The sequence below is a fragment of the Nelumbo nucifera genome, chromosome 1 (assembly GCF_055504915.1).
Source record: "Nelumbo nucifera cultivar China Antique chromosome 1, China Antique-T2T, whole genome shotgun sequence".
Taxonomy (NCBI): Eukaryota; Viridiplantae; Streptophyta; class Magnoliopsida; order Proteales; family Nelumbonaceae; genus Nelumbo; species Nelumbo nucifera.
Window position 1 is genome coordinate 122,022,168 of NC_142649.1, and position 16,771 is coordinate 122,038,938.

The following is a 16,771-nucleotide window of genomic DNA, read 5'->3' on the forward strand; positions in this document are numbered from 1 at the left end:
ATACTTTATTTTTACACTTAAAAAAAATCAAACGAAGAATCATCAGTGTAATGGTAAAATCTCAGACTGCAAGAGTGAGACATGATTTTTGAAAGCTGCACAAAATGTCAAGGGTTAGGATTGTATCCAGTGATTCCAGTCTACCCATCCTAACATCCCAGATAGCTGGGAGCTTGGGACCAACATTGTGTGATGGCCTTTAATCTATCTCCCCTTATTCCTTTCTCTGCCTTCTGCCTTATACCTGGTGAAACCTTTACCTTCATGGCATTTTTTTACTGTTGGTGACTATTGGCAATCAAATCAAAAACACAAATTAAGGATTGTAAAGCAGAACAGCAAAAGTCGTGGTTTGCCAATTGAATGACTTGCAGGAATCCCTAATCTCTGAAGTTGTTGGAGAGTGGTTGAGTGGTTGAATATGGCCCACTTTGATGCGTTCAACCTGGTCGAATATGAGATCGGCTTCTATCAGGGCAAAGCTGTACCCACACCGTTTTAACAGCCATTTTCACTCTTGAATTATGAATATTTTCTCATAAAATAAAGCATACAAGTATGAAAATATTCTCAATGCAAGGCAGTAAAGGGTGCTCGAACCGACTTTGCCCTGACTGAAGCCAAACTTGTCAAATATAGCCCACGAAAGAGCCGAAGGGTGCATACTACGTAACAGGATGACATTACAGATTGACTCATTAGAATCTTACATGAAATGAATATGCTGCTAAGATGTGCAGAAATTATGTTGGATGCATTTAACCATTTTCCTTATTTTCTTCTTCCGAGGGAATAGGGATGAAAATGCTCATTGTTCACACAAGACATGATTATGGATATGAGATGCCTGTTGAGTGCACTCAATCTGTACTATGTCTTTCTATATTTGTTGTCTTAGGTACTGCCCCAGTTATTTGGGCATCCACCGAACATGAACCATCCATAGTATTACAATATGCTACAATTTGAGGTTCAAACTTTTCATGCAAAGCGGTGCATTGACAATAGAACTTCAAAGAACGTGACATACTCCTTGTTTTCCCCAACTTAGATTTCTGTTTTTGGTCTTCTAAGAATTTGTTACCATATCCTTTTTCATTCTTTTTTTTTTTTTTTTTGTTATCGACACTTGATGGTAATGATAAGCATTTAATAGAATAGAAAAAAAATAAATTATGAATGGAATTCTAACCATAAATACACTGATGATAAGGGTTGATATTGTAGAAATGAAGGTTGCAGAATCAAAAATATGTTAGAATCAAAAATATGTTTGATGCTGTTAAACCTTGGTAAATCACAATTTCACATTTCACATAGAACTTTGTGGCTACCATGTAAAGACATTGGTAATTCACATTTCACATAGAACTATTAAAAATATGTTTTCCTACGTAGTACGTATTTATACCTTAGTTATTTGAGCCTCAGATAGTGTTATTGATGCATTTATAAGACTTAGTTCTTTTAACGTATCCATGTATATTAGTCCCCTCAGATTTAGTGTTATTGATGCATTTATAAGACGGTTCTTTTAATGTATCCATGTATACTAATCATTCTACCATATCCACGCCATGCATATCAAAAGGGTATCCATATACAAATCTTAATATTACCTATCCAATGTTCTTTCTAATACCTATACTTCTCTAAATGTTGCAGGCTGTAGATTTTGCACCCAGTTCATGCAAGATTTTCAGTAAAAGTTTACGGTGGCCTTCAGATGTGACATTTTTTAGCCCAAGTGTGAAACGTTCACAGACTACAATGCTTCTTTGATAATTAATTGCTATTAGCATTTTAAGCAAATTTTCATTCACTCAACACCAAGCCAGAGGACTCAGATGCACTGACAAATTATCTAGGCCTCTGTTTTTCATGCATATAAACAGTTTCTACAGTAATTAGCTCTAACAATCACTAAGTGGGCTGCTCTACTCCCAAGAGCTTGGGGTGCAGAACAAAAATTAATAGAGTAGGTAAATACAAAAGAAATGGTCACATAGAGGCTGATAAGTCCAGTGCAAGTTTTCTGATCAATGAAGAACGTCATAACTCATAATGGCCTCTTGGGAGTCAAAAAGTACGATATGTACACTCAGCATGAAAGCTGTTCTGGAAGCTCCTCAATTGGCATAAATTGGTTGTCCTGCTGGCACAAAAGTACACACTTCACAATGCTCTTCTCTAGCCTCCCACTATTGGGGATGAAGTTAGCAAACCATGCATAAGAAATCATCACATGAAGTAGATGCTTGTAGTTACCTGCGCTTCTAAATTTGATTAGAAATATACTGGTATGTACACCATTTTTTCTTCTTGACCTTTTTGGGCAAAAATAATTTTCCAGCTTTTACCCCACTCGTTCTCCTCAGCCTCTGGTAAACAACAAATAATAAGAAAGCATGAACCCAGAATTTCAGGCCACTTCTGGCATCAAAGGCTTAGTCTGGAGAACAATACAAACTTACAATTTATGTACATCATGGTGAGGTTGCTTTCCCCACCTCTTCAGCAGATGCATGCAACCAGCTGCAGTGAACAACCCAAAAGCAGCAAATGCCATGACAACCGCATTCCCAATGTTCTGGTAATATCCTTTCTGCAATAAAACAAATGAGTCAACCAGGCCAAGTACTTCGTTTAGTCTCATCTCATAAGTGCTATGGCTGAAAGACGTAAAATAAGCAATACTGGGAGGAGCATGGGGACAGGAGCAGGAAGAAGTCATTCTTTACACATCTCATAAAGGAAAATGAAATGCACTTGTTAAGTTAAAAATTTCACAGGAGATCTCCAGGGCCAAAAGAAAGCTTCTCTTTGATCAGTGGATCCCAACTGCCTAGTTTATAGACATCATTCTAGATGATTATCATCTTTTTTGTGCTATTAAATGGATTGTTATGGCAATCCAATAGGCCTTTATGGCCCTGTAGATCAGCAAGGTGGAACCACCAATAAAATTGAACCTTTTTGCCTCAGAAATGTCAAAGACACTAAATAGATCCATCACTTGGTGGATTAAAATGCATGCAAAGATTCAATTTATATAGAATTGTTTGGGTACTTTTCCTTCCTCCATGCCTCCTATCCTTGAGTATTCCTCTAGGGTAAAAAGCCACACACTTGGATCAGAACAAGCAGAACCACTGCACTTGCAGGAGCAGCAGACAGGCTTATCATCCCCCCACGCAGCTCATTTGGTATATACCTGTAAAAACAATATTAGGAGGCCTGATATCAGATTCCCTCCCTATAAGAAACACTACTGGTGATATCCAAAAGGGTATTAAAGAGAAATTCTAATATAACTTACATGGTCCTCAATCTTGCAAGTGAAGGTAAAATCAGGCCAACACAGGCATGGAACAAGCAAAAGAGAGTTACCAAAAACCCAATATCCTGCAAATCATAATTCCAATGCTTAGACTTCCATACACCTAGCTCCAGCACTAGATCATGTTTTTATATCTATGATTTATGGCAGAAATACCTGATAATCATAAGCAACTATAGACAAGACAAAACCTGAGGTAAGGAATGCAAAAAGCAGGCAATCCTCTGTTCGAACAGGTGATGGTCCACTAAAGAACCAAGGAACTGTTGTGCTCCCAAGCATTCTTGCACCCAGAAGACATGGATATATCATCCCTAGATTTACTTCTCGGCCATCTGCCTGGAACCAGGATAAAACATTGTGAGTAGCATATAATTACAAAACATTGCAAAGCTGACAAGCCAAGAAAAGATTAGGCAGAGTCCAAGAAATTTTCTTCCGGTTTTTCTTTTCATTCAAACCACATACGATAGAAGAATAACATAAAAGGCAAAGGTGCTTTTTTTTTGCAACGAAAAAATCTCAATCTAAGATCTCAAAGAATACACCTGAATGTGGTTCAACGATACCAGTGACATTGAAATCTATCTTTTAGAGGACTATTCAAATGAAAATTGGCAACTCAAGGGAAGCTAAACAGGAAGAGGTTGTGAACATGTGAGCAGTTATAAATATCATCATTAGGCTTTTCTGGATTTTATTTTCATCTGATTATGCATGATATAAAATTGACACATAGCGTCTGAAATTTCTCCCTAGAGGATTATCCAAGTGAAATTGAAGCCAAAGCAGGGATGCTAGACCAGTAGAGGGTTTGAACATATATGGATTGACAAACTAACATTCTGGTTTTCCTAAATCTAAATAGAAAATGGAACAGGATTTACGATCATCACGTCCCAAAAGGTATTTTGAATAGTATTATGGATCATACCTAATCAATTTGCAATATCAATTTCTCCTCATTTGATAAGTTTAAACCCAAGATCCCCAATTCATTAAAAATCAAATTAATGATCTAAAAAAAATCATAACAGAATATAGCCAATCAGAAATTCATTTTTCATATGGATGGTTAGAATTGCAAAACTTTACTCCACAAGTAGCTGAGGGAATTATCTAGCAGATTTTGGACATGTTCTTAAAACAATCTCCTGTTTATATATGAGGTAAGTATGGATCCATCCCAGTAGCTTTGTATATAGGTGAAACATAAAGCAAAATATTGCATAACACTTAACTTCTAATACGAAGCTGCAAGGACAAATAAGGCAAGCCTCTACCAACCTAGTTGCATGCTTCTACTTGATGCATCTTCAAAATGCAAAGAATTAAGAAAAATATCAGTCACCGGAGTTCAGAACATATTCTATCAAATTCTAGTTGGCAAGTAAAAAGCGCACCACTATAGTCGGTGCCCAGAGAATCCAGAAGACTGCAACGGAGAATTGAAGGCATGCTTGTGCCCAGGCCAAAAACCATACCCTCTTATCTGTCAAGCATAGATAACTACATTACCAGAAATAACAACAATATGTCCAAATTGAGATTCTGCAATTGTGTAAGATAACAAACTATATGGCCAAAGATCTACTAAGTAGGTTCCCCTTCCACCCAGTATGTGTCCCATCAATATGTTAACAGACCAGACCTCAGATATCCTTATTCAGAAACAAATGTATCTTCATGCCTCAGAAAGTATAGAACAATTTCTAGGTTGATTAAGCATGAGAATTTAAGGAAAATCATTGAGAATTTGTCACAACATGCAATTTGCAAATTGTAAGACAAGCATCCAATTTCCCATTTTATGTAGTAGCATAATAGATTACGGATGGGCATAAACAAGAATACTCAGTAGTGATTGCTTAACTATATATAGAATATTCAAAACAATTTCCAAATAAAAGTGGGGGACCTCTGCAGCCATGGATAATCTGGATCATTTTTGGATCCTTTTTTTATTTTTCTTTTCCTTCTTTATTTTGTCTATTTCGAGAATATGGTAGGCTTACTCCCTTTCCTATTAGAGAAAAGAACAGGATGAAGTTTTTTTTTTCATTTCTTTTGAAGGGATACACAACGGGGGGCAGCCCCTCGGGTATAGGAGGGGTATTGAGAGATTCAGAAGGTAAACTTATAGCATTGTTTTCCAGCCCCGTGGGCTTGGGTGACTCTCTCAAAACAGAGTTGCTGGCAGCATTACAAGGGGTGCAGATTGCCAATGAGTTACAGTTAGCAAATTTGGTGATAGAAGGGGATTCAAAAGTGGTGGTGGGCTGGCTAAAGGACCCGGACTCTATAACCTGGTGCTACAGAAATGAAATGAAAAGGTTTAAGTAGCTTACTAGGAATATGAATCTCAGGATACAGTAGGTGAGGAGATCTGCAAATGGAATGGCTGATGCTTTGGCTAAGCAAGGGGTGAATAGGGATGTATTGTTTTGGGCTCCATTGTAATTTTCTTTGCAAGGGATGAATGTATTGTTTTGGGCTCCATTGTAATTTTCTTTGCAAGGGATGAATGTATTGTTTTGGGCTCCATTGTAATTTTCTTTGCTCTTTGCTTTTTATAGAGAGGTAGCATCTCGTGCCTCTCTAAGGGATGCCTGTAAAGTCTATCTTAAAGTCTAATAAGAGCTCATCTTATTTATCAAAATAAAAAAAAATAAAAAAACTCTGCCAAAGACCTTTCTGAATACCAATTGTCTTTCCAAAATTTTAAACGCTGATCATTTCCCACCTTCAGAACCAGACCCCTATTCAGCAAATGATACAAATCCATGATCTTCTTGCAAAGGGAGCACCTAGGGAATTAACACTAGAGCTAGTTATCCAGTCACCTCTATCAGTGCCATATTTAGCTGCAAGTAGTTTCCTCCACCAGCTATCCTTCTCTGTCCCAAACCTCCAGATCCATTTTCCAAGGAGGGCTTTATTAAATATTTTTAGCTTTCTAATCCCCAGACCCCCCTTTTCCTTTGGGAGAACAAATTTCATCCCAACTGACCAAGTGAATTCTTTTTTCCTCATCCCAACCTTTCCATAAAAAAACTCTCTGGAGTTTTTCCACCCTCTGGGCCACTTTTGTTGGAATAGCGAAGAGAGAGAGAGAATAAGAGGGCAGATTTGAAATGGATCTATTGAGGAGAGAGATACTACCTCCCAAAGTTAAATATTTCGCTTTCCAAGAGGCTAATTTTCTTTCCAGCCTTTTCACCACCGGATCCCAAATCAAAGATGAAGTACACTTAGTTCCTGGAGGCAAACCAAGGTATATGGTACTATGGTAGGCAGAAATCCAATTTGACAGGCTAGGACCTCAGCAAGAGATTCAAGATTCTCAATCCTGCCCACTGGAATTAATCTACTCTTAGACCAATTTACTCTCAGCCCTGTAACCACTTCAAACCAGCTCATAACCCCTAACAGAATTTTAAGTTGATCTACTTCTGCATCAATGAAGCAAAGAGTGTCATCAGAAAATTGGAGCAGCTGGACTTTTGGACTTTCTCCCCCAGGCTTAATTCAAAACCTTTCAACAGGCCCAACTTACCTACTCTATTCACAAAAGTAGTTAAGATCTCCACACAGATAAAAAGAAGAGGGGAAAGGAGATCCCCTTGTCTAAGGCCTCTAGTACTTTCGAAGAATCCTGCTGATTAACCATTCACTAAGACTGAAAATTTTGGAGAGGTAATGCATACCTTTATCCAGTTTCTTCATCTCTGACCAAAATTCATGCTCTCCAGAACAAAGTCCAAACATTTCCAATTCACATGGTCGTAGGCTTTCTCCAAGTCTAGCTTGCATAACAAACCCAGCCTGCCCTCCTTCCTTGAAGCTATCAATTCATTAGCCACCAGCACACTGTCTAGCATTTGCCCACCAGGCACAAAAGCAAACTGATTTTTTGATATCACTGAATCTAAGACTTTCTTAAGTCTTTCAGATAAGACCTTAGCCAAGATCTTATAGCAACTCTTTAATAAACTAATTGGCCAAAAGACCTTAGCCAAGATCTTTCAGATAAGTCTTTCAGCAGATCACCCTTCACCACCTCCGAACATTTCTTGTAGAATAAGTTAGTTAAACCATCCAGCCCTGAAGATTTATCTACTTCTAAATTTTTAATCACTTGCCACACTTCCTCCTCTGAGAAAGGAGCTCCTAGCTCCCTCTGTTGCTCCTCTGAAAGCCTTTTGAAAGTCAGATTGATCAGGAGGGGTCTTCTATTCCAGTTTTCTTTAAACAAATCTGAAAAATACCTCGTGTCAATGTTTTTCATATGTCATATCTGTCCAAGTTTCTCCCACCTCACCATCTAATTCCAACCTCTCCAACTGATTGAACCTTTGCCTTGCATTTGCCATCTTATGGAAAAAAAACTAGAATTTTTGTCCCCTGCTTTAAGCCATTTAACTTTAGCTCTTTGTCTCCATTTCAACTCATCTTTATAGACTAGCTTGTCTAGTTTCAGCTTAGCTTCTGCCCTCTTTATTTTTTCCACTTCTGACAAAAGACCCCTCTCTTCAGCCAAAATCCACTTGATAACTTCTAGACACAACCTCTTTTCAAGCTCCACGCCACCTTTGGATTCATGTTTCTAGAGTTTCAGACAATCTTTAATAAGATTAAGTTTTTTTGCAAAAATGAAAGAGCTTGTTCCTTCAAGCTGAGCTTCTGACCACTTGGAAGAAAGCAGATGGACCAGCCCCTTCAAACCAAGCATTTTCAAGCTTAAAAGGAACTTTCCTTGTCCTCTGATTTCCACAGACCAGCTGTATAGGAGAGTGATCAAAGACCGGCCTAGGGAGAGCAACCTGTTTTAGATTTGAAAAGAATCCTCCCATCCAAGAGAGACCAAGAATCTGTCCAACTTTACCAGAACTGGGTTCTCCTGATTGGGCCCCTACAAGCGGAAGATCAAGAATTTCAAACTGATTAACAAAATCTGCCAATCTCCTCATTTCCCTAGATCTACAGGTTCCTCCCTTATTATCCTCCAGAAATCTCACCACATTGAAATCCCCTCCAATCACCCAAGGTAAAGAGGTCCCACCTCTGGCCTCAGCCAGATCCTCCCACAATCTCTCTCTCTCTCTCTCTCTGAATTTACAGTTGGACCATAGACATTTGTGAGCTGCCCCTGGAAGCCCCCCTCAAACTCCAGAACCACTGAGACTGAAAACTCCCCAACAAGAGAAGAAACCAGTTTGCATTTTGAAGAATTCCAAAGGATTCAGAGACCCCCTGTTGTCCCTCTAGCTGATTCAGTCACCCACCTCACTTGGCCTTGACCCCAAACACTTATGATTACACCTGCATCTACTGCCTCCAATTTTGTTTCCTGAAAGAACACTACATCCGACTCCCACCTTCTTAGCAAATTGCAAATCACCAACCTTCTCCTACCTGACCTCAGACCCCTAACATTCCACGAAAGTACTTTTAGTTCCATCTGCTAACAATACTGAAAACCCCCATTCAGGACCTTAGACTGTACTTCTAGATTATGATTGGTGGACGTTGAACCAGTCCCTCTACAAGCTAAGTCGCTACATTATTGACATTAGAGAGTGAAATCCTTCTCAAAAGAATGAACCCATTACCCAGAATTCTGAAGGATTGCAAAATCTACCAAATTAGTAGCTGATAGACTTGACAAGGAGGGAATCTGGAGACCTTTCTGTTGGCGTATTTCTTTTTCTTTTTTTGCTTCTTGATATCTTTCCATATCATGGGATTGCATTTCTTTTCCTTCAATCAATAATGCACTCATTGATGGCTGTAGAGGAGATGGGCCGAATGGCCCATAGGCTGTCATTCTATGTTATGTTTTGTTTATGTTTTTCTCTGTAATGGGCCTTATTCTGGGCCCATACTCCTATATACTCTATCTTTCTACTATCATTTTTCTTCTGGAATCGGATAGGGACAAGACTGGGATGCAATTTCCAGCACTTGTCCTTGGTGTGTTTCAGCTTCTTGCAATATTCACAGACCACCTCCTTCTTTCTTGTGCCACTGGGAGCTCCTATAACCCTTTTAGGTTTAACCCCCATATTTGCAAAATGATCATTGATGCTGACTCCTTGAACCTGTACTCGCCTTCTACTCTCTTCACTGCTGACCAAAGCATATGCTTGTGACAATGAAACACTTTCCTTGGACAAAATGTTCTGCTTTGTGATGTCATATTCAGGATTCAGCCCTGTTAGGAACTCAAAGACCCTATTCCTTTCAACTAATTTCCTATATGTTTCAGCATCATTGGGGGTATCCCATGTCACAGCCTCTATCAGATTAATCTCTTGCCATAGAGATTTCAGGGTTGAGAAGTATGTTGCAAGTGATTTCTCCCCCTGCCTTAGATTCTTCACATCACTCATCAGTTTATAAGCTCTAGCAACATTCAATTTCTAGGAATAGGTTTCTGCAACACTATCCCAGATTCCTTAGCCGAGTTCATCCAAAGATAGTGTTGACTAATCTGTGGCTACATTGAATTCACAAGCCACCCAATCACTGTGTAGTTCTCTTGCATCCATCTCTCATAAGATGGATCATCCTCTGGGGGAGCTTTCTTGCTCCCAAACATAAACCCCCATTTTCCTCTGCTACAAATATGAATTTTCACTGATTGTGACCATGCCAAGTAGTTGGTCCCATCAAGTTTAACTATAGTTACAGCCAACATAGAATCGGCTGGGGTTCCCAAAGTCTGTCCATATTCAGCAGCACTCTTGCTTTCAAGATCCGAGGAATCCATCATGCAAAGGCTCCAATTAGGGTTTTGTAGAGGAGATGGACCGAATGGCCCATAAACTGTTATTTCATGTTATGTTTATGTTTCCCTCTGTAATGGGCCTTATTCTGGGCCCATACTCTGTAATGTTCTGTGCTTGTAATTTCTTACCCACTCAAGAGCCTCTCTGTAATATTTCAAAGATTAACTTAATAAAATGTTTAGAGTGTTAGAGGGAGGTTTAGTTCAAACCTCTCACTCTCTAACTCTCATTGCCGCCAGCTCCCTCTCTCTCTCTCAACTTCTTAATCTTCTCTTGTTCATTTTTCGGGTTTTGCATCTAATCTCAAGCAGTCCTATACTTCAAGAGGATTGTTTTCAACTTTTAATAAGTTTTCCAAGGTACAGGGAATCTTGCTGAACTTAGTTTGAGCTGAATCGACAACAACAACCAGCTCACAAAAACAGTTCAGTCTTGATAACCGTGACAGTCCAGCTCGGTGGCAGCACTTTCTAGAGTAAGAAATACTATTTCAGCCTTAAAGGGGCAACCAACAGTCCTCCAAACACAAAGTATTTCAGGTCCCCAACAACCGTTGTCCCAAAGAGAAGAAATAACAGCCCACAGTCCTTAAGAGGCCTTTTGACAAACACTCTGTGTGCAGTAGTTAACACCCTACTGTTAACTAGTAGGAACCACTTCAATAATGTTTCGTATAGGTCCAAAAACAAAGGCTGGACAGAATTTTAGACTAGTATCACTGAGTCCAAATCAGTTTCAGCAATTTGACAGTCCAACAACAGCCGAACTGCACTCCAAAATAACCCAAAAATCTCTGAGTTGAATCAGTCCAGCAACTGCCGAACAGTAGGGCAGAATGGAGGGTTTCGAATACTTTAATAGCCCTCCCAAGCAACGAAAATAACCCAACAATAACTGAGATAACTTACAGTAAGTGAATCTCTGATTTGAACTTCAAACCAGGCCGAACACCTCTCTCTCTGATTTCAAATCAGGCCGAACACCTTGCTCTTTGATTCTTCCTGGTCACCGAACTATTCTCCAAGTGTGTAGAGACTTGGGCACCCTCCAATGACCTCCAAGAAATAGGCGAATGACTTTAAACTTCCAACCCTAGAACATTCTCATACAGTTGGCTTGACTAGAACCACATGAGGGTCACGCCCAGCTCTAACTTGCTCTGATACCAAGTTGAAAACAGTCCTCTTAAAGTATAGAACTGCTTGAGATTAGATGCAAAACCAGAAAAATGAACAAGAGAAGATTAAGAAGTTGAGAGAGAGAGAGTTGGCGGCAATGAGAGAGTTAGAGAAGAGAGGTTCGAAATTAACCTCCCCCTAACACTCTAAATCATTTTATTAAGCTAATCTTTGGAATATTACAGAGAGGCCCTTGGATGGGCAAGAAATTACAAAGACAGAGTATATAGGAGTATGGGCCCAGAATAGGGCCCATTACAGAGAAAAACATAAACAAAACATAACATAGAATGACAGCCTATGGGCCATTCGGCCCATCTCCGGTGAAGTGTGTCTTCCATTCATTGCTTCTGAAGGACAATTGGCAGATTTCCTCACCAAGGGTATTTCCAGAGCAAGGCTTCAACATGACACTGGCAAGCTGGGCATGATTAACATCTATGCTCAGCTTGAGGGGGAGTGTAGAGATGGGCCGAATGGCCCATAGGCTGTCATTCTATGTTATGTTTTGTTTATGTTTTTCTCTGTAATGGGCCTTATTCTGAGCCCATACTCCTATATACTCTGTCTTTGTAATTTCTTGCCCATCCAAGGGCCTCTCTGTAATATTCCAAAGATTAACTTAATAAAATGATTTAGAGTGTTAGAGTGAGGTTAAGTTCGAACCTCTCTTCTCTAACTCTCTCATTGCCGCCAACTCTCTCTCTCTCTCTCTCTCAACTTCTTAATCTTCTCTTGTTCATTTTTCTGGTTTTGCATCTAATCTCAAGCAGTTCTATACTTCAAGAGGACTGTTTTCAACTATGGCCAAGGGGGAAACCCAATATACCAAAGAATAATACTAAAATTAGTTTTGTGAGAAGTTTACAATAATAAAATAAACTGATCAAAGCCCACTAAAAAAAGAAACAGAAATTACAAAATATCCCTCATGTTCTAATTTGAGAAGTTCCATTTTTCTAAAGTTTCAAGATTTTGACATTACTGTGCCCAGGGGACCCTTTATGTAGTCAAGTGGTCTGTGGTCCCCATTACCAAGCTTCTCCTAGATCTAGTACTTTCTCTCTCCAGGGTTTCTTCTTTCCCTTTGTCCATGTTTGCATCATTGTTCCACATCAGAGCATTGCTATATTTTATAGCTAAACCCCCCTCTCACTAAACTCTCTTGGAGGCCAAAATAACATTCACATCTTATAAGAAGCTCAGTGGAAAGAAAGGACAAGGAGCTTCTAGCTGCAATAAAGCCTATGGTACAAGTATAAAAGGGTGTCTTGGGATACTAAGAAAACTCAATAGCATGAGAAAGGAAAGTCCAGAGAAAACAAGGAACAGAGAGCCAAGGAAGGGAACTCCAATTGCATTGAAACAGAGGAATCACAAAATTGAGTGGTCATGGAAGGGAAGAGTTGAGAGAGAATTGGAATAGAAAAGAAAGACAATGGAGTCATGAAAAGGAAAAGAAAGATGAAGACTTGGAAAAACTAATGTAATATTTATTGCTAGGTCTTTCCTTCCATGGTGAAAACGCAACAGGATTCCTAACTCAGAGTAAGGTGCTATTGCCAACTGTTCCAATAAAGGGAAGGAAGTCGGAATCTTGTTAGGATATGTAAGTGCTATATAGATTAGCAATATGCCAAGTTGATGATAGAACAAAAACAGTATACCAAGTTCCTCCAATTGAATAAATTACAAAACGTTATGTCACACAAAAAATATAGGAAGTTCATACTCTTTTAAGAAATTTATATCATGATTACTATTTAGTGTTTTCATATAATTGTCAAAGAAAATATATTTAGTATTTGCTTATACCTGTTGCTTGATAACAGCTTAAGAGGCTAGACTCAAAATCTTATTGCATTGTCTTTTAGTGAATAAGCTTCCAAGGAGGCTCTAGGCTCCTCGATGGTTGAAGCTGAAGTTGGGTACCATCTTGTTTGGAAAGGGAAAAAAAATATTCCTTATGGAGATAGTTATTAATGCTTTGTGGTCTCATATATTTAGTTTTTTTCCCAATACTGCCTTTCCATTGGCACCATACAGAGAAAAGTCCCTATAAATGACAAACAATATGAGACAAAGAAAATCCCCAAATTCAACTATTTGCAACTTTTAATTTGCTTTAACAAAAAAAGAATGACAAAGCTTTCAGAGGATATACAATCCTTACCACCACGAAAGCATGCAGAGATGGATGCCTTATAGCCCTCTATGGCTGTTAATGGTGGGCTTTCTTTCCACTGCCTAATTATATAGATAATACTCATTGTTGACAAGAACACAATAGCAGTAGAAGGAAAAGTAACACTTCTCTTCAAATTACCACCGATAAGCCAATTTGCAAGCGCTTGACTTCCAATAAGAGAGGCAGATTCATAGAAGGCCATTAGCCAAAAGGTGTCATTCAATAAATCCTTCCTGTAGCCTAGCTGCAAAGAAAGACAGCATGCATTAAAGAAAGAGAACTGAGAGATAACATCTAGATATCTGAGTGAAGTGCGAACTTTTTTCTTTGATAAATAATATGTGGCAACCTTCTAGTATGAGAACATGTGTGTGTGTGTGTGAAAGAGAGAGAGAGAGAGAGAGGATGCCAACCATGCAAATGCACCGGTAGCATCATCAAAGACTTAAGTTGCTTTCTATCTTGAGATGGTGAATGGCCTGCCAAAATCATTATATCCCTAGAATCCCTAGTAATGATGCAAAACTGAAGAATAAAGCTTTTGAGGCAAACCTTATCATGTTCGACTACCATCCATGTCTCAAAACCAAATGAAAATATGGAAGAAGCAAGAGACAGACATATGCTTGCCATCCAAACACTTGGATGCCTGCTAACACTCTTCCAGAAGCCAACCACGAGGTGAAGGAAGCAAAATAGCACACAGACTTTCCTTTGACCTCTGCATACAAGTTATATAAAAATCTACCATTAGATTTTCTTAAGAAAATGAGCACAATAAATTGGCATGAAAAATGAACAATCAAAAGGACTTGAATAAGAAATTTCTCCTTCACGACCTAACCATCAGGTTGGAAAAATGATCTTACAATATGTACAAAAGAACATCCTCAATGCCCATATGTTCTCATAAATGGTCCGCTTTCTTTCTTTTTTTTTTTGATAATTAATGGTCCGCTTTCTTTCAATATAACTCATGCACATTGATTAGAAAAAAACAATCAAGGATTACTGAAACATGGGTCAACTTATATAAAATTTGGTAGCAGAGGAAGAGAACACTTGTGCATAGTAAACCAATTTAACATAGTTGCTTCAGCTACCTCAGACAATACTTCCATCATTTGATCATTATCCATTTGAAGGAAAGTTTGCTCAGACCAAAAGAATTCATGTGCATGGTAAGCCAAATGAGACCAACCTCAGAAGTTGTGCCATCTATTTGAGATAAGAGTTCTATCATTTTATCATAATCTATTTGAAGGAAAATACAGTGACATCTCATCATGTAGAAGTTCAGTAATAGCTAAGTAACTTGTAAAAAAGATAAAATCTTAAAGTTTGAAACTACAATCCCAAATTCATGTCGCTCCAAGTTTATTAAAAAAACGCCTAATGTCATTCCAAAAATTACAGGAACCGGACATAGCACTTGCAATTAAAATCTCAGGAAAAGAAGAAAAATATGATCACTTACATTATATCAGAAAGTATGCCCAATGAAGTGCCGATGAGGAGAGAAGCAACGGATCCAGCGCATAGAGATACCACCATGTGCTCCTTGCTCAGACCATAGTATGCATACTCAAACTCCCCATATATGGACTCCAGACCTTCCATTACTGGAAAAAAAAAAGATAACAAAGAATTTATTCATAATGTCAATCCAATCCCTCTCCATTGTAGGAATTGTAGTAAACATGAAAGATTGAAGGCTACCAGAACAGGGGCCAAATAATGTTAATAGAAGGAAGTGAAGAACAATGCAAATAACTGACCTGAAGCAAGGGAATATACGAGCAGGAAACTTCTCTGGAAACGAAGAAATGAAGCTGGGATCGAGGTGGAAAAGGAATCAAGATCGAGGTAAGTGGAAGTTCTGTTAGAGATCGTTGACATACAGGGGAGAAGGAAGACACAGAAGAAAGAGGAGCAGAAGAGGAAGATATGCAAGAGAGGTTTTGGTTCCCACACGACGGTCTCGATCACAACCCCCATCGGAGATGTTTAGATCTCAAAACCCTAGAATAGGCGATGCTTAGACAACCAAACCAAGAGTTTCAGAACTGAAGACGATGGGGTTGATATGGTGACGATCACAAACAAGGCCGAAGATCCAATGCAATCGTCATGTTGATGGGAGAGTAATCAATTAATTATTGTATATTTTGATGGACCAGTAGTTAATTAAATTTCACGTGAGAAATTCTTTTCATATTAGTCATTTTGTTGTTGTATTTTGTATTCTATTAATTTTTGCCATAAATAAAAATAAATTTTATTTTAACAATTAGTTTTATTTATTATGATGAATATATATACATGTTACCAAATGCGATCGAATTTTGTATTTTTTATTATTTGTGTTTTATCTTTTCTAAATATTTATTATTCAATTATGATATCATGAGCTTCTTTGAAAAGTTAGATTATCAATCCACCACCTAGATAAGAAAATAGCTTTACTTTTGGATTTGTTTTAAATTATATATCATCTACATTATATAAATAATTTTTACTTATTATATTTAATTTTTGTTTAACGTAATTAATATATATTTTTTTATATATTATTTTGATTACTTGTACTTTTTATTTTTTAAAGATTTATTATTTAACTATCATATTATTCGTTAATCCATTTGACCTAAACCACTAACCCAAAAAGGAAAATAATTTGATTTCTAGGTTGCCACTAAATTTTATATTACATTTCAATCATTGATAATGAATGTATAATATTATAGATGTATCCAATATTTATTTTTATGAATATGTAACATTAGATATATGCCCAATCTTTTTCTATTTTTTGTTATTATTTATATTTTCTATTTTTAAAATTTGTATTATTTGACTATGAGATCATTTCATTTATAGGTTGATTTTAACTTTGGCATTCCATTTTCATCATTAACAAAATTACTTTACATTTCATATGTATTTTTATTTAGTATATATAATGAATATGCAATATTAGAGATATGTCCAATTCTTTTTATTTTTTGTTATTAAATATGACATTATTTATTAACCCATTTGACCCATAATGGTTGAATTGCTTGCCCACCATTGGGAGGGAAGGAAATAGTTTTGTTTTCAAATTATTTTTCAAAATATTTATTTTTATAATATTAAAATTAATTTTGTAGATTTAATGAGAAAATATACATGCATATGAATTTAATGAAAGAGAATAGGAAAATAGTTTTATTTCTAATTGGTTTTAAATTTTATATTTCATTTCTATCATTAATAAAAACATTTCTTATTT

At 37.5% G+C, this 16,771-nt stretch overlaps 1 protein-coding gene across 12 annotated transcripts; it reads right to left on the minus strand.

Moving 5' to 3' along the window:
- Window positions 1-1,763: 1,763 nt before the first annotated feature.
- On the minus strand, window positions 1,764-15,634 carry LOC104611652 (uncharacterized). 12 transcript variants are annotated; one of them, XR_016080068.1, is made up of 11 exons: window positions 15,276-15,634; window positions 14,975-15,119; window positions 14,050-14,218; window positions 13,636-13,741; window positions 4,744-4,832; window positions 3,497-3,679; window positions 3,320-3,405; window positions 3,130-3,214; window positions 2,475-2,605; window positions 2,269-2,381; window positions 1,764-2,152 (listed from the first exon to the last, which is right to left on the minus strand). XR_016080068.1 is itself a non-coding variant. In XM_010278807.2 (9 exons), exons 1-9 carry the CDS (start codon window positions 15,493-15,495, stop codon window positions 2,471-2,473), a joined length of 1,371 nt encoding a protein of 456 aa, XP_010277109.1. In that variant the 5' UTR covers window positions 15,496-15,634. The 12 variants fall into 12 exon arrangements, 2 of the variants coding, with proteins under 2 accessions (XP_010277109.1, XP_088750232.1); XR_016080072.1 differs by having other exon boundaries at window positions 3,071-3,214; XR_016080073.1 differs by having other exon boundaries at window positions 1,764-2,155; window positions 3,071-3,214.
- Window positions 15,635-16,771: the final 1,137 nt, after the last annotated feature.